Source organism: Coregonus lavaretus, assembly GCF_964263955.1.
Source record: "Coregonus lavaretus genome assembly, chromosome: 29".
Classification (NCBI taxonomy): domain Eukaryota; kingdom Metazoa; phylum Chordata; class Actinopteri; order Salmoniformes; family Salmonidae; genus Coregonus; species Coregonus lavaretus.
The window spans coordinates 19,320,752-19,339,322 of record NC_140016.1 but is presented as its reverse complement, the minus strand read 5'-3'; the positions used below and the strand labels follow the sequence as shown (position 1 = coordinate 19,339,322).

The 18,571-nt window shown below is 43.0% G+C and overlaps 2 protein-coding genes and 3 pseudogenes across 5 annotated transcripts; all 5 read left to right on the top strand.

The window, feature by feature from the left end:
- Window positions 1–3,132: 3,132 nt before the first annotated feature.
- LOC311104581 (protocadherin gamma-A5-like) lies at window positions 3,133–8,456 on the top strand (the record flags this gene model as incomplete). Its single annotated transcript, XM_084146457.1, has 3 exons — window positions 3,133–3,622; window positions 7,140–8,026; window positions 8,430–8,456. 3 exons carry the CDS (start codon window positions 3,133–3,135, stop codon window positions 8,454–8,456), a joined length of 1,404 nt encoding a protein of 467 aa, XP_084002583.1.
- On the top strand, window positions 3,628–4,382 carry LOC311104959 (protocadherin gamma-A8-like; annotated as a pseudogene). The gene has a single exon. The product of its transcript is annotated as a protocadherin gamma-A8-like (transcript).
- Window positions 8,457–9,753: 1,297 nt separating the features above from the next.
- Window positions 9,754–11,499, top strand: LOC311104580 (protocadherin gamma-A1-like; annotated as a pseudogene). Its single transcript has 2 exons — window positions 9,754–9,946; window positions 10,445–11,499. The product of its transcript is annotated as a protocadherin gamma-A1-like (transcript).
- Window positions 11,500–13,237: 1,738 nt separating this feature from the next.
- Window positions 13,238–14,517, top strand: LOC311104579 (protocadherin gamma-A5-like; the record flags this gene model as incomplete). Its single annotated transcript, XM_084146456.1, is given in 2 exon segments — window positions 13,238–14,477; window positions 14,480–14,517. Coding segments are annotated over 2 exon segments (1,278 nt in total).
- Window positions 14,518–15,771: 1,254 nt separating this feature from the next.
- On the top strand, window positions 15,772–18,036 carry LOC311104578 (protocadherin gamma-A6-like; annotated as a pseudogene). Its single transcript has 2 exons — window positions 15,772–15,802; window positions 16,977–18,036. The product of its transcript is annotated as a protocadherin gamma-A6-like (transcript).
- Window positions 18,037–18,571: the final 535 nt, after the last annotated feature.

The window sequence follows — 18,571 nt, the reverse complement described above, 5'->3', positions numbered from 1 at the left end:
GGGCTATCTTCTGTATTTTACCCCTACTTAGTCACAACACAACTGATTTGCTCAAATGCATTAAGAAGGAAATAAATTCCACAAATTAACTTTTAACAAGGCACACCTGTTAATTATAATGCATTCCAGGTGACTACCTCATGAATCTGGTTGAGAGAATGCCAAGAGTGTGCAAAGCTGTCATCAAGGCAAAGGGTGGCTATTTGAAGAATCTCAAATATAACATATATTTTGATTTGTTTAACACTTTTTTGGTTACTACATGATTCTATATGTGTTATTTCATAGTTTTGATGTCTTCACTATTATTCTACAATGTAAAAAATAGTCAAAATAAAGAAAAACCCTTGAATGAGTAGGTGTGTCCAAACGTTTGACTGGTACTGTAGGTCACTGGACAGATTGGGTCATTAATCATATTTTGGGTTCATACAGGAATGGTTACTGGACCACACATATCGGTCACTGTGACTGTGTGTGTGTGTGTGTGTGTGGTTATGTACACTACATTGGAGGGAGGGAGGGAGGGAGGGAGGGGGTTGTGTGTGCTCACTGTAAATTTGTAGTGCAGAGTTCAGAAACTGTCCGCACAATGACTTTGTGACTACGTTAGAAGGGAAACTGGGTTTTGCTGGGTTTTCTCTCAGCTCATACATATACAGTGTCAGTGTAATAGACATCAGTAGTCTATACTATGGTTGCTTATTGCCCTCCAGTGGTGGTTGTTTAGTATCAAACCAGCATTCCCATGTCATGGGCACACTCATATGGAATCTCTGTCCCACTTGACAACAGACTTCATAAGCATGCTGTTTTACTAACAAGTCAATGTTAAAATGTTTTACATTTGTTGGCAACAGAAATATCATCTGGTAGCTCCCATTAGACACATTCAGTGCTGTGTGCACCTATCTAAGTTTTAAGACAACCCTGATGTTTTAAAACCCTAAGATGTGGCCCTACATCAGACATTTCTGTTTCATGAAACAACATTTGGTCGGCCAGTCATTCATTGACCAAGGCTTTAAATAGAGGGTTCATAGGCCTGTGATGTTAAAAAAATAAAAATGTAGCCTTTATTTTAACACGGAGTCATGCTGAGACCAAGGTCTCTTTCACAGAGCCCTGTATACACATCAATACACTTCAAACACATCACTATACACTTCCATATGCACATCAATATATACATCAGTATTCACAAAAGCAAAACAAAAAATTCACATTATTCACTAAAAAGTTCCTCAATCAGCCTTTTGAATTGCCTTAGAGTATAGGTAGGCAACTAGATTCAGCAGCGGGACGATTTTTGTCGGAGCTAATGGTCGGGGGGCCGGAACATAATAATTTGTACACTGCAAATTGACCAGAACTAAGCCCAAAAATAGATTGTATTTGAAAATAACAATCATTTCATACCTTGATTACAATGAGACACCATCACTAGTCTATGTGTTTTATTCATGGGAATACTTGGAAATAGATTTCCTAAATTAAACTAATTTTTTGCTGAATTCCTGGTGATTTTACAGTTTTTTTTATCTCAAAATAAAATCATTAAACTACTTTATCATTAGAAAAAACTTTGGGTGGCCAAAAAAATCACTCAGGGGACAGTTTTGGCCCGGGGCCACTTGTTGTCAACCGCTGCCCTACAGGCACCAATTTTAGAGAGCCTTGGAGATCTTCCACAAGCAAGGTGCAAAAATAATAAGCAGATTTACCTAACTCAGTGGAGATCGAAGGGATCTCCAGAGTTAGCCATCCCTGAGACCGAGTCTGGTATCTCGTACGTCTTGTATGTCGTTTTGCACACTCACTCTGAGTGGTGCTGTTGTCCAAGAGACCTATCTCAGCTCAGGCGCATATAACTGCTGTTACAAGGTACACACGTCAGCGACAAGACAAAGCAAGGATCATTGCGCACACAACCATCGAAGCAGTTTTAACGGAGTACAAGCAACAATATCTTCTTGAGACAAATATATATCTAACGTTGGCTTTTCTGTTGTATAGGCATCATGTATGGCATCATATTTCCCAGTTTTGCGTAACGTTATGGATATTTTTGGGAGGATGGGCGCAGGAGAGGCTTTGAAGAGCGCAGGCTGGGGTTTGAGATGGCAAGTACTAGTTTCCATTTTGCTTGTCTGCGTACTGAGTGCGGTGAATGGACAGATTCGATATTCTATACCAGAGGAGATGAGAAAGGGTTTGTTTGTCGGAGATGTGGCGAAAGACCTTGGTTTGGACATCAAGAGGCTGGTTTCAGGTCGGGCGCAGTTAGTTATAGACGGTAATAACCAATATGTAGAGCTGAATCCGAACAAAGGACATCTGGTTGTGAAAGAAAGGATTGACAGGGAGAAACTGTGCGGTCTGAAATCTCCGTGTAGTTTCAGTTTAGAGATTGTCTTAGAACATCCGCTTGAATTATTTTCGATTACTATCGAAATTCAAGACATAAACGACCATGCCCCAGCGTTTTCTAAGAAGGAACTTAATTTAGAAATCAGTGAATCTGCACCTATAGGGACCGTGTTCTTGCTAGACAGTGCCGCGGACCCTGACGTAGGTATCAACTCCCTTCAAAGCTATTCTCTAAAACCAACTGATCATTTTGTTCTCAAACAGCATAGTCGAGCCGACGGCAGTAAATACGCAGAGATGGTGTTGCAGTCTGCACTTGACCGTGAAAAACAGAGCGAACACTCCCTGATACTAACTGCAGTCGATGGTGGGAACCCACAGAGAACTGGAACCGTTAAGATACATATTACTGTTCTAGACGCAAACGACAATGCACCTGTATTTACGGAGTCTTTGTACAAAGCCACTGTTATAGAACACACACTGGGAGGCACAGCTGTAGCAAAGGTAAGTGCCATCGATGCAGATCAAGGGTATAACGGAAATGTGACGTATTCCTTCACACATATGGATGAGGGTACCCCACCCTTGTTCAATATAGATCCCTATACCGGGGAGATTAAAGTAACTGGTGCCATAGATTACGAAACTGTTCAGAATTACGAGATAAACATTCAAGCTAAAGACCCATGGGGTCTGACAAGTGCGAGTAAATTAATTATTGATATCCTAGATGTGAATGATAACACTCCGATCATAACCATGACATCGTTTTCGGGTAAAATCGCAGAGGATTCTATCCCTGGTACTGTTGTGGCATTGATAAGTGTCCAGGATGTAGACTCTGGTAAAAACGGACAGGTGCGTTTAAACATCAACGAAAATCTCCCTTTTAAGATAAAGACGTCTCTTAGAAACTACTACACCTTGGTAACTGAGAAGAGCTTAGACCGGGAGAAAGTGTCTAGCTACAACATTACCCTCACTGCCACCGATGAAGGTTTACCTCCGTTATCAAGCATGAAAACTGTCGTTTTAGACATCACTGATGTTAATGACAACGCACCAGCTTTTAGTCAAAATGTGTATAGCACGCACGTTATGGAAAACAATTCTCCCGGTGTTTCAGTGCTCGCTATTCAAGCGACGGATCCAGATAGGGGCCAAAACGCACGAATCTCTTATTATCTAATTGACAGTGAGCTAAACGGAAACCCAGTCTCCAACTATTTCTCAATTAACTCTGAGAACGGTGTGATTCACTCAGTGCGCTCACTGGATTATGAACAGGTTAAGGAGTTCAAAATACACGTCAAAGCTCAAGACGGAGGCTCACCACATCTTAGTAGTAATACAACTGTTCTGATATATGTACAAGACCAGAACGACAACGCGCCTCAGGTTCTGTACCCAGTCCCGACTAGCAGCTCTCTGGTGGCTGAAATGGTGCCTCGTTCAGCAGATGTGGGCTATCTTGTCACTAAAGTGGTGGCTGTTGATGTGGACTCTGGACAGAATGCCTGGCTCTCTTATAAACTGCAGAAAGCGACAGACAGGGCGCTGTTTGAAGTGGGCTTACAGAATGGAGAAATAAGAACTATACGCCAAGTCAATGATAAAGATGCTGTGAAACAAAGGCTCACTGTTGTAGTGGAGGACAACGGGCAGCCCTCTCGTTCAGCTACAGTCAATGTTAACGTGGCGGTGGCGGACAGCTTCCCTGAAGTGCTCTCGGAGTTCACTGACTTTACGCATGACACGGAGTACAATGACAACCTGACTTTTTACTTAGTCTTGGCTTTGGCTGTAGTCTCATTTCTGTTCATCACATGTTTAGTGGTTATTATATCAGTGAAAATATACAGATGGAGACAGTCTCGCATCCTCTATCATTCCAATCTCCCGGTGATTCCGTATTATCCACCGCGTTACGCAGACACTTTGGGGACAGGAACTCTACAGCACGTGTACAATTACGAGGTGTGCAGGACGACGGACTCCAGAAAGAGTGACTTTAAGTTTGCCAGACCCTGTAGTCAGAACGTATTGATAATGGACCCCAGATCTACAGGGACGATGCAGCGCATGCAGAGCGAAAATAACATATTGGATGAACCAGACTCGCCAATAGAGGTGAGTTTATTGAAGCAAATTAATTGTTGCAATTATTATTTATTTTTTGCCATTTTACAACTATTTTCTTCTGGAGCTTCGGGGCTCGTTTTTCTCAGCATCTCTCTTTTCTTTTTGGTCAATGAAAGATTGTACATTTTTAGCAACAAAAACAATAGTTGTAGGTCAGCTAAGTGATACAACGTGACGTTGTAAGGCTGTTTCAGAACCACACCGTGTGGACAGCACATATGTTGTCTTAATAGCGAGCATAGGAGCTCCGCTCACTCATACCTTGTATGCATTGCCTATTTTCAACCACTGGCTGCTGAACAACTGTTATTTGTCTGTTAAGTAGACCTACTGTACGTGTAAAAATGCTTAGGCTAAACAGCATTCAGCTTTTTCGAGCTTTTAGGTAGTTGGTAAAACACTGTTGCATTAATGATTAGATAGTGAGTGGAAAGAGCACATATTTATAAGGAAAATGGCATGTGGAATTATATGCACAGTTTTTTCCACGACACTCAAGCGATCTGTCTCTGTCCATCGCCCTGGCGCTGAACCCTCAGACCGTTGCTCTTCGGTGTTGCTTATAGTGCATTTACAGTAGCCTGACACATTCTGAGATTGATTCGACTAGTTATACATTTCATTAATTTGGTCTTCTTGTGTAGCTATCTATATCACATTTTCTTCTTCCTGAAGCATAAGAAATACTTCTGTTTTCAATGCTTGATTTTTTTATGACATCGTAACTTGCATGGGCTGTGCGTTATTGAACGCATATTGACGTTTTGGTGCATGTGGATTGTGTAATTTCTGCAGTGCATTTGCCGTGTTCGCACTCTGAGTGCCGCTGTTGATCAATTATTGTCTCTACAGGTTAATTCTCTCTCTGGGTGGCGCAGTGGCCCATCCTATATTCTCTCTAACTGATTCACGCACACAGAGACCTCAAACGGACCGACAGCTCTTGGTATAAACGTCTTCACGGATTATTTTCATTCGTTTCTCTGGGAACTGTAGTTTATTTTTATTTTTCATTTCTGGATGTACTGATGATCGATATTATATAACCAAAAGCAGTAAATATAAGGGTGATCTGTTTTTATTCGGTGGAATGGGTGATTGGAGGAGTACGACAGGCCGCAGAGGCTGGTGGCAAGTACTGTTTTTCATTCTTTGTCTTTGCGCCCTAGATTATGTTACAGGGCAGGCACGGTATTCCATACCCGAGGAGCAGTCAGAGGGTTCGATCGTTGGAAACATTGGTAGAGATTTGGGTTTGGAGGTGAAGAGGCTAGTGGCGGGTAAAGCTCGCATTATAACAAAAGGAGCACGACAGTATGTAGATCTGAACCGAGACAAAGGGCTACTCGTTGTCAAAGAGAGAATCGACCGAGAGGAGCTCTGCGGACAGACTACGCCTTGTAGCTTCAGCTTTGAGCTTATCATAGAAAACCCCATTCAGTTATTTCGAGTCACAATCGAAGTTCGTGACATTAACGATAACACACCATCCTTTCCAAAGGATGAAATCAATTTCAAAATCAGTGAGTCTGCGGTGTCCGGGGCGCGCTTTTCTCTGGAGAGCGCCGTCGACCCTGACGTTGGTGTTAACGGTATACAGAATTATTCTCTAAAACCGACAGATCATTTTAAATTAGAGGTACACAGCCAATCTGACGGTGGCAAATACATTGAGATGGTTTTGCAAACCCCCCTAGACAGAGAGAAACAGGAGAGTCTGTCGCTGATGCTTATTGCTACTGACAGAGGCGAGCCTCAGCAATCTGGAACTGTCCGCATCCATATTACCGTGCTGGATGCCAATGATAATGCGCCAGTATGTGGTCAACCAGTTTATAAAACAGACGTTAAAGAGAGCTCTCCAAAAGGCACTTTGATAACCACCGTTAGTGCAAATGATTCAGACCAGGGGGTGAATGGAGAGGTCACTTTCTCCATCGCTCATGTTGCTAAAGAGGCGAAGGAGCTTTTTGAGCTCAACGTGGATACTGGAGAGATTAAAGTGGTAGGAAGACTGGATTTTGAAAAATCAAGGAATTATCAGTTAAATGTTCAGGCGAGCGACCACGGTGGGTTTACGGATACTTGTAAAGTTGTCATTCAAATTGTTGATGAAAACGATAATGTCCCCACAATACAACTCATGTCATTTTCTAATTCGATTCCAGAGGATTCTCCCCCTGGTACCACTGTAGCTGTTATTAATGTAGAGGACGCAGACTCAGACAGCAACGGTGTCGTTCTTTGCTCTATTAACGCAGATATTCCGTTCAAAATAGAGTCATCATTAACTGATTATTATACAATAGTCACTGAAAGCACCTTGGATAGAGAAACCGTGTCTGAGTATAACGTTACTATTACAGTTTCTGATGAAGGCTCCCCGCCTCTGTCCAGCAATAAGAACATAACTGTTAAAGTATCAGATGTTAATGACAACCCACCCAAGTTTGATCAACCTGTATATAGTAAGTCCCTTCAGGAAAACAACTCGCCAGGGTTTTCTATATTCTCGGTGAGAGCGAGTGATGCTGACTGGGGTCAAAATGCCCGTGTTTCCTACTTTCTCGATGATAAACAAGTTAACGGGGTGACTGTTTCATCTTTCGTCTCAGTAAATTCAGAAAATGGCGCCATCTATGCTGTTAGGTCATTCGATTATGAACAAATCAAGTCGTTTCAATTCAACGTCACTGCCCGTGATGGGGGGTCTCCACCTCTCAGTTCAGTGGTCGCTGTTAGACTATTAGTCCAGGACCAGAACGACAACGCGCCTCAGGTTCTGTACCCAGTCCAGACTAGCAGCTCTCTGGTGGCTGAAATGGTGCCTCGTTCAGCAGATGTGGGCTATCTTGTCACTAAAGTGGTGGCTGTTGATGTGGACTCTGGACAGAATGCCTGGCTCTCGTATAAACTGCAGAAAGCGGCAGACAGGGCGCTGTTTGAAGTAGGCTTACAGAATGGAGAAATAAGAACTATACGCCAAGTCAATGATAAAGATGCTGTGAAACAAAGGCTCACTGTTGTAGTGGAGGACAACGGGCAGCCCTCTCGTTCAGCTACAGTCAATGTTAACGTGGCGGTGGCGGACAACTTCCCTGAAGTGCTCTCGGAGTTCACTGACTTTACGCACGACAAGGAGTACAATGACAACCTGACTTTTTACTTAGTCTTGGCTTTGGCTGTAGTGTCATTTCTGTTCATCACATGTTTAGTGGTTATTATATCAGTGAAAATATACAGATGGAGACAGTCTCGCATCCTCTATCATTCCAATCTCCCGGTTATTCCGTATTATCCACCGCGTTACGCAGACACTTTGGGGACAGGAACTCTACAGCACGTGTACAATTACGAGGTGTGCAGGACGACTGACTCCAGAAAGAGTGACTGTAAGTTCGCCAGACCCTGTAGTCAGAACGTACTGATAATGGACCCCAGTTCTACAGGGACGATGCAGCGGATGCGGAGTGAAAAGAACATCCTGGATGAACCAGACTCTCCACTAGAGGTGAGTTTGTTTTAGCAAAGCCATTGTCTTGCAGTTCCCTTTATTTCCGTTTCGTTTTCAGCTATTTTCTTCTGGAGACTCGAGGCTCCTTTTCTCATGATCTGTCTTCTTTTTGGTAAATCAAAGGTTATATATTGTTTGTAACGAAGTCAAAAATAGTTTTTGGTGAGCTTTGATTTGTGTAGAATGCCTGCTGAATTTCTATAAAATTATTTCTAACTGAGTTTAACAGCTAAGTGATAGAATGGTGTAACGTTATACGGCTTTTTCTGCACAACCTCGATGTGGACAGCGCCTGTTTTGTCATGATAGCGAGCCTAGGACTGCTCCGCTCACTACAGCGTATGCATTGCCTCTTTTTAACCGTTGTCTATTGAACGAGTGTTATTTTTGTGTGATGTAGGCCTACTTCATGCGTAAGAATGCTTAGGGTAAACAGCATACCGTTTTCAAGCTTTGAGGTAGTAGGTAAAACACTATTTCATTGATGATTAGTTACTGAGAGGAAAGATTACATATTTATTGGGAAGACGATATGGGCAACATATGCACTGTCACTGTCCACTGCCAAGATGATGAACCCTCAGACCATTGCTGTTCGGTGGTGCTTATATTTACAGTAGCCTGAAACATTTTGAAATTGATTCAATTAGTTTATACTTTTAAAAAAATAATCTTATTGTGTAGCTATGTATGAATTCAATTTATTCCTAAAGCACAATATAGATGATGTAGTTTTCAATGTATGGTTATGCAATAACATCTTACATTGCCTGCGCTGTGCGTTATTGATTATTGGTTGACGTTTTGTATAATACATTTGGATACTGTCGCATAGTTTCTATAGTGCGTTTGTCGTGTTCGGACTCTGAGTGCCGCTGTTGATCAATGATAGTATATTCACGTTAATTCTCTCTCTGGGTGGCGCAGCGGCCCATCCTATACTCTCTCTTACTGATCGACGCACACAGAGACCTTCTCAAACGGACCGAGAGCTCTTGGTATAAACGTCCTCACGGATTCTTTTATTTCGTTTCTCTGGGAAATAAAGTCGATTTTTTTTCTTCATTTCTGGATGTACTGATGATCGATAATATATAACCAAAAGCAGTAAATATAAGGGTGATCTGTTTTTATTCGGTGGAATGGATGATTGGTGTACGACAGGCCGCAGAGGCTGGTGGCAAGTACTGTTTTTCATTCTTTGTCCGTGCGCCCTAGATTCTGTTACAGGGCAGGCACGGTATTCCATACCCGAGGAGCAGTCAGAGGGTTCGATCGTTGGAAACATTGGTAGAGATTTGGGTTTGGAGGTGAAGAGGCTAGTGGCGGGTAAAGCTCGCATTATAACAAAAGGAGCACGACAGTATGTAGATCTGAACCGAGACAAAGGGCTCCTCGTTGTTAAAGAGAGAATCGACCGAGAGGAGCTCTGCGGACAGACTACGCCTTGTAGCTTCAGCTTTGAGCTTATCATAGAAAACCCCATTCAGTTATATCGAGTTACAGTAGAGGTTCGTGACATTAACGATAACACCCCGTGCTTTCCAAAGGATGAAATTAATTTGGAAATCAGTGAATCTGCTGTGTCCGGGGCGCGCTTTTCTCTGGAGAGCGCCGTCGACCCTGACGTTGGTGTTAACGGTATACAGAATTATTCACTAAAACCGACAAATCATTTTAAATTAGAGGTACACAGCCAACCAGATGGAGTTAAATACGTCGAGATGATCCTGGAAAACCCTTTAGATAGGGAGAAACAGGAGACGCTTTCGCTGGTGCTGACTGCGACTGATGGGGGGGAGCCTCAGAGATCTGGCACTGTCCGCATCGATATTACTGTCAGGGATGTGAATGACAACGCACCAGTTTGTGGCCAGCCCGTTTACAAAGCTAATGTGAATGAGAATTCCCCTGTTGGTACGTTTGTAACTACCCTTAGTGCAAATGATGCAGACCAGGGGGTGAATGGAGAGGTCACTTTCTCCATCGCTCATGTTGCTAAAGAGGCGAAGGAGCTGTTTGAGCTTAATGTGGCTACTGGAGAGATTATAGTGATAGGAAAACTGGATTTTGAAAAAACAAAATACTATCAATTAAATGTTCTGGCAAAAGATAGCGGTAGCCTCTCTGATACGTGTAAGGTTGTCATTCAAATTACTGATGAAAATGACAACGTTCCAACCATACAGCTTATGTCATTTTCAAACTCGATTCCTGAGGATTCTCCCCCTGGAACCACTGTAGCTGTTATTAATGTAGAAGATGCAGACTCTGATATTAACGGTGTTGTACAGTGCACTATTAACGCAGATATCCCTTTCAAAATAGAGTCATCGTTAACGGAATATTATACAATAGTCACTGAAAGTCCCTTGGATAGAGAAACCGTGTCTGAGTATAACGTCACTATTTCAGTTTCAGATGAAGGCTCTGCGCCTCTCTCCAGCAATAAGAACATAACTGTTAAAATCTCAGATGTGAATGACAACCCACCCAAGTTTGATCAACCTGTATATAATAAGTCTATTCAGGAAAACAACTCGCCAGGGTTTTCTATATTCTCGGTGAGAGCGAGTGATGCTGACTGGGGTCAAAATGCCCGTGTCTCCTACTTTCTCGATGATAAACAAGTTAACGGAGTGCCTGTTTCGTCTTTCGTCTCAGTCAATTCAGAAAATGGCGCAATCCATGCTGTTAGGTCATTCGATTATGAACAATTCAAGTCGTTTCAATTCAACGTCACTGCCCGTGATGGGGGGTCTCCACCTCTCAGTTCAGTGGTCGCTGTTAGACTATTAGTCCAGGACCAGAACGACAACGCGCCTCAGGTTCTGTACCCAGTCCAGACTAGCAGCTCTCTGGTGGCTGAAATGGTGCCTCGTTCAGCAGATGTGGGCTATCTTGTCACAAAAGTCGTAGCTGTTGATGTGGACTCTGGACAGAATGCCTGGCTCTCCTATAAACTGCAGAAAGCGACAGACAGGGCGCTGTTTGAAGTAGGCTTACAGAATGGAGAAATAAGAACTATACGCCAAGTCAATGATAAAGATGCTGTGAAACAAAGGCTCACTATTGTAGTGGAGGACAACGGGCAGCCCTCTCGTTCAGCTACAGTCAATGTTAACGTGGCGGTGGCGGACAGCTTCCCTGAAGTGCTCTCGGAGTTCACTGACTTAACGCACGACAAGGACTACAATGACAACCTGACTTTTTACTTAGTCTTGGCTTTGGCTGTAGTGTCATTTCTGTTCATCACATGTTTAGTGGTTATTATATCAGTGAAAATATACAGATGGAGACAGTCTCGCATCCTCTATCATTCCAATCTCCCGGTTATTCCGTATTATCCACCGCGTTACGCAGACACTTTGGGGACAGGAACTCTACAGCACGTGTACAATTACGAGGTGTGCAGGACGACTGACTCCAGAAAGAGTGACTGTAAGTTCTCCAGACCCTGTAGTCAGAACGTACTTATAATGGACCCCAGTTCTACAGGGACGATGCAGCGGATGCAGAGTGAAAAGAACATATTGGATGAACCAGACTCTCCATTTGAGGTGAGTTTAATGAGTTTAAATTATAGCAAATTGTATTGAAACACATCTCATCAATGTGTCCAACGTGTCATAGTAAAACATCAGAGAATGTTGAAATGTCTCATAATGTCCTTTGGTGGTATGGGTGAAATGTATCATGCTGGCATTGTGCTCCTCGTGTTTTGAACCAGGTTATTAATCATGGTTTCAAGGAGAATTCGTGAAGTGTTGTGTGCTGTTTACATCATCTATCTCGTTGTGGTCTTTCTCCTTAATCAAATAACTGTTTGGTTGTTTGTAATACATGAAGTCAACTTTTCGTTGATAACAGAGAGAATATGATTGCATGCGTTTCTCATGTCTTTATATTGACTGACTACCAACTATTTTCATATCGGACTCTGAGGGTCGCTGTTGGTCTTGAAAGCAAACTTGAACCGATGTAAATACTGCTATACCTCCCCAGTACCTCCCATATTCCCTCAGTATGTCAGTGAGGGATCAGCACGAATGCGCTCTTGAATCTCTCTTTTTTCTGTATCCTTTTTGATATCGACACGAGCTATTACAGTGATGGATTCTAGCTAAGAGTCTCAGCAGTGACCAGTTGTGTTTCATCGAATTTGGATATAGCTTGTGTGATCTTATTTGACATTTTACCATGTGGAATTCGATTATTTGGTTTGGGGCCACGGCTTCTGCAAGAAATGGACGCTCGCTTAAACGGCAAGTACAGGCCTTTATTCTTGTTTGCCTCGCCCAGATGATTCTCGGGCAGATTCGTTATTCTATCCCAGAGGAGATGAGAAAGGGCTCGTTTGTTGGAAATTTGGCGGATGATTTAGGAATTAATGCTAAACGAATGAAATCGGGTGGTGCTCGCATTGTTAGCGGCGATAGCAGCGAGTATATCAGGTTGGATGTAGACAAAGGGACATTGGTCGTAGGAGAGAGGATAGACAGGGAGCAGCTTTGCGGACAGACATCGCCCTGCAGCTTGAGCTTCGAGATGATTATGATGAATCCTATGCAGCTGCTTAGCATTGTGGTGGAAATACTAGATGTTAACGATAATGCCCCATTCTTTACTGAAAAAGAAATTAAATTAGAAATCTCAGAGTCTACTCTGCCGGGTACGAGGATATTACAGGAGAGTGCGACAGACCCAGATGTCGGTATCAATACACTGCAAGGCTACACCTTGCACCCTACTGATCATTTCAGCATTAAAATCCAGACTGGTCCTGATGACAGTAAATATGTGGAGATGTATCTGTATGCGCCTTTAGACCGAGAAAAAAGGGATAACCTGCTTCTCACCTTGACTGCTGTGGACAGCGGGGACCCGCAGAGATCTGGAGCACTTAAAATACACATAACTGTGCTTGATGCCAATGATAATGGTCCCATTTTTATGCATCCGATTTTTAAAGCGTCGGTAACCGAAAATGCAGCCAAAGGCACTGTAGTGACCACTGTAAGTGCCACTGACGCAGATGAGGGCCCATACGGTCATGTCACTTACCATTTCGCTCGTGTACCTCCTGACATCGCAGAATTATTTTCTTTAGATGAAAATACAGGCAAAATAACAGTTACTGGCCAAATTGATTATGAAAAGAATAAGCAATATGAACTAGGTTTACAGGCTAAAGACCAAGGAGGACAAATGGACTCCACAAAAGTAGTTATTGACGTTATTGATGTGAATGACAATGTCCCCTTGATTACACTAACGTCATTCTCGAGTCCAATATCTGAAGATTCGATCAGTGGCACAACCGTGGCTATCATAAATGTCAAAGACATAGACTCTGGTAAAAACGGAAAGGTAGAATGTTCGATAAATACTATGATCCCGTTTGCCATCCAGTCGTCTCTAAAGAGCTATTACACCCTTGTGACGGATGGTGTTTTGGACAGAGAGCGAAATGCCGAATATAACATTACATTCACGGCCGTAGATGAGGGTACCCCGCCCCTCTCGGCCAATAAAACCATCACACTGAGAATCTCAGACGTTAATGACAATGCACCCGTTTTTGAGCGGAGCTTATACTTTGCCGTTGTTATGGAAAACAACGCTCCGGAGGGGTCAGTGTTTTCTGTAAAGGCTCACGACTCAGATTGGGGTCAGAACGCACACATGTCCTACCTGCTCATAGATTCTCAATTTAATGGGAATCCGATATCGTCTTACATCTCTGTTAATGCAGAGACAGGTGCCATCCAAGCGGTGCGCTCCTTCGATTATGAGCAAACTAAATCATTTGAGATGTATATTAAAGCTCAAGATGGAGGCTCCCCGCCTCTCAGCAGCAATGCAACAGTCAAAATCAGCATCCTTGACCAGAACGATAACGCGCCTCAGGTTCTGTACCCAGTCCAGACTAGCAGCTCTCTGGTGGCTGAAATGGTGCCTCGTTCAGCAGATGTGGGCTATCTTGTCACTAAAGTGGTGGCTGTTGATGTGGACTCTGGACAGAATGCCTGGCTCTCTTATAAACTGAAAAAAGCGACAGACAGGGCGCTGTTTGAAGTGGGCTTACAGAATGGAGAAATAAGAACTATACGCCAAGTCACTGATAAAGATGCTGTGAAACAAAGGCTCACTGTTGTAGTGGAGGACAACGGGCAGCCCTCTCGTTCAGCTACAGTCAATGTTAACGTGGCGGTGGCGGACAGCTTCCCTGAAGTGCTCTCGGAGTTCACTGACATTACGCACGACAAGGAGTACAATGACAACCTGACTTTTTACTTGGTCTTGGCTTTGGCTGTAGTCTCATTTCTGTTCATCACATGTTTAGTGGTTATTATATCAGTGAAAATATACAGATGGAGACAGTCTCGCATCCTCTATCATTCCAATCTCCCGGTTATTCCGTATTATCCACCGCGTTATGCAGACACTTTGGGGACAGGAACTCTACAGCACGTGTACAATTATGAGGTGTGCAGGACGACTGACTCCAGAAAGAGTGACTATAAGTTCGCCAGACCCTGTAGTCAGAACGTACTTATAATGGACCCCAGTTCTACAGGGACGATGCAGCGGATGCAGAGTGAAAATAACATATTGGATGATCGTGATTCTCCCCAAGAGGTGAGTTTATTGTCCTTTAAATAATGTAGCTCATTTTGTTGGAGTATATCTTTACAATATGCCTTTTTTTCTCAACTATTTTACCCTGGTGCCATACTCTTTCTATCGGTATCTCAGAAGTAGGGTTGCTCTCTCTTCTCAATTTTATAGCGGTAAATCAAGGATTATGTATTGTTTTAGTAACCTATAAAAAAGGTTTAGGTTGTGTTGTATGTGTGCTGCGTTTTTAGAAATATAGCCTATTTCGAACAGAGCGTTAGTGGTTGTGATATATTTGTAACTCTGTAGTGCTGCAATGTTGCTTCAGCACCACGCTGTGTGGACAGCGACACTTCTGTCTTCATAGCAGCAGAGGGCTGCTTCGCTCTCTCACACTGTGTATTATCCCTTGTTCGTACCTCTGCCTATTGAATGTCGCTATAGATTTTAGCCTTTACGAAGCATATTACTGTCAAAATGCATAGGTATTGGTGTGTAATGTTGAGTCATGGTTTGGACGGCTGTTCCATGGACTTATTTTTATGCACGATCCAATCTGAGGTTGATGGGATAGTGGCATTCTTTAGTAGGCTATAAAATTGTAATTTTTTTATTTGTTGGTCATATAATTGTAGTGATGAACGTTCATTTATTTAGATAGCAGAAAGTGAGGTGTTTAGCTAGGGATTTGTATATGGATCAGTTTATAAAGGAAATAATGTTGTACTATGTTAAATTATTTCTGAACGGGTTTAGATGTTCAAGTGTTTTATGATGTTCATGTTTTGGTCTCTGAGGGCCGCTGTTGATCAGTGAAATAATTTCTGTCCAGTGTTGTCAGTCAGTAGAGTCCCCTCCCCTATCACTTCGCTCTACCAGAGGAGAGGGAGAGACTGCGCTTCATAGGAGGCGGGGCGCGACAGAGACACACTCGCTCTGATCCATACATGTTACAGATAAAGGAAGGGGACACGAAAATAGCCTGTATTGAAATAATACGTAGAATATTACTCTTCTGTTTGTTCGTGGTATCTGAGGACGCATTGTACGGAATATTTGTATTGGATTTATTATTCGTTGACTATGGCATCGGAAGGATTCCTTCAACCTAAATGCGTAAAATGGCGTTTGTGTTGTGGACTGCGGTGGCAAGTATTTATTTTCCTCCTGTATTTCAGTCATATTGTCAGTGGTCAAATCCGGTATTCCATTCCGGAGGAGATGAAGAAAGGTTCTCTTATCGGTAACGTAGCTCAAGACCTGGGGTTAGATTTGAAAAGGCTCCGAGCCGGCCGGGCTCGTATCGTGACCGGAGAAAGCATTCAGTACACAGAGCTGAAGACAGACAAAGGGATTCTAGTCGTGAGTGAGAGAATAGACAGAGAGCAGCTTTGTGGAGACGTCACACCATGTAGCTTCAGCTTCGAAATCATTTTAGAAAATCCAATGGAGTTACATCGCGTGACTGTAGAAATGTTGGATGTAAATGACCATGCTCCTTCTTTTCCAATACAATATATACAATTTGAAATTAGTGAATCGGCTACTGTTGGTGCGCGATTTCTGCTAGAGAGTGCAGTGGATCCCGATGTAGGCCTCAACGCCCTTCAGAATTATATTTTAACCCCTAATGATCATTTCATTCTAAAACAACATGCGAATCCGGACGGTAGTAAATATGCTGAGATGGTTCTTCAGAAACCGTTAGACAGAGAGGAGCGTCCTCGACTCTCTTTAAAGCTAATCGCTGTAGACGGTGGAAATCCACAGAGATCTGGCACAGTAAATATAGAGATCACTGTCCTAGATGTGAATGACAATGCACCTGTGTTTAACCAGTCACTTTACAGGGCTACTGTGATGGAAGACGCTCCAAAAGGCACCTATATCACAACCGTAAATGCCAGCGATGCAGACAGTGGATCAAATGGACACATATCTTACTATTTGTCGAAATTGAAAGGGAATACAGTTGACATATTTAGCATTGATATGGCGACTGGGACTATTTCTGTTTCCGGTCAGATAGATTATGAGAAGGACAATAAATATGAAATCAGGGTAGAGGCAAAGGATCAGGGTGGTTTAACAGACTCAAGTAAAGTTGTTATTGAGGTTCAAGACGTGAATGACAACGCACCAGTTATAAACGTCATGTCTTTCTCCAGCCCTGTGTCTGAAGATGCTCCTCCTGGCACCACTATTGCTATTATAAATGTTAAAGATGCTGATTCAGAGAGAAACGGGCAGATTACATGCTCTATAAATACTAACCTTCCATTTAAAATTCTGTCGTCGTTAAGTAGTTATTATAATTTGATCTCAGATGTAGCTTTAGACAGAGAAACGACACCAGAATACAACATAACCATAACAGCGACAGATTCTGGTTCGCCTCCCCTCTCTAGCACCAGGACATTACAACTTAGAATCTCTGACGTAAATGACAATGCCCCATTGTTTCATCAGAGTTCATACTCTGCTTACGTCACAGAGAATAACTCTCCTGGAATGTCCATATTTACTGTCAGTGCGCGGGACTCTGACTGGAATCAAAACGCTAGAATCTCGTACCTCTTGGAGGACACGCAGATCAGTGGAACTCCAGTCTCTACTTATATATCCATTAACTCTGAAACTGGAGTCTTATATGCGGTTCGTTCCTTTGATTATGAACAAATTAAACAGCTTACAGTCGTTGTTAAAGCGCAAGACGGAGGCTCTCCTCCACTCAGTAGCAATATGACTGTAAAAATAATGATCCAGGACCAGAACGACAACTCGCCTCAGGTTCTGTACCCAGTCCAGACTAGCAGCTCTCTGGTGGCTGAAATTGTGCCTCGTTCAGCAGATGTGGGCTATCTTGTCACTAAAGTGGTGGCTGTTGATGTGGACTCTGGACAGAATGCCTGGCTCTCGTATAAACTACAGAAAGCCACAGACAGGGCGCTTTTTGAAGTGGGCTTACAGAATGGAGAAATAAGAACTATACGCCAAGTCAATGATAAAGATGCTGTGAAACAAAGGCTCACTGTTGTAGTGGAGGACAACGGGCAGCCCTCTCGTTCAGCTACAGTCAATGTTAACGTGGCGGTGGCGGACAGCTTCCCTGAAGTGCTCTCGGAGTTCACTGACTTTACGCACGACAAGGAGTACAATGACAACCTGACTTTTTACTTGGTCTTGGCTTTGGCTGTAGTCTCATTTCTGTTCATCACATGTTTAGTGGTTATTATATCAGTGAAAATATACAGATGGAGACAGTCTCGCATCCTCTATCATTCCAATCTCCCGGTTATTCCGTATTATCCACCGCGTTACGCAGACACTTTGGGGACAGGAACTCTACAGCACGTGTACAATTACGAGGTGTGCAGGACGACTGACTCCAGAAAGAGTGACTGTAAGTTCTCCAGACCCTGTAGTCAGAACGTACTGATAATGGACCACAGTTCAACAGGGACGATGCAGCGGATGCAGAGTGAAAAGAACATATTGGATGAACCTGACTCTCCACTAGAGGTGAGTTTAAATAATGTAGCTCATTTTGTGGGAGTAGGCCTGCAGCTTTACAATATGACTTTTAAAAACATTTTCAACAGTTTTCCTCTGATGCCTTACTATTTTTCTTCATAACTCGAGGTTGGGTTGCTTTCTCCTCTCGATATATTAGAGGGAAATCAAGGATTATGCATTTTTTTTGTAACCTACAAAAAAAATGATTTAGTTACGTCATTTAGCAGACTTACAGTTAGTGAATACATATTTTTTTTATACTGGCCCCCCGTGGGAATCGAACCCACAACCCTGGCATTGCAAACGCCATGCTCTATCAACTGAGCTACATCCCTGCCGGCCATTCCCTCCCCTAACCTGGACGACGCTGGGCCAATTGTGCGCCGCCCATGAGTCTCCCGGTCG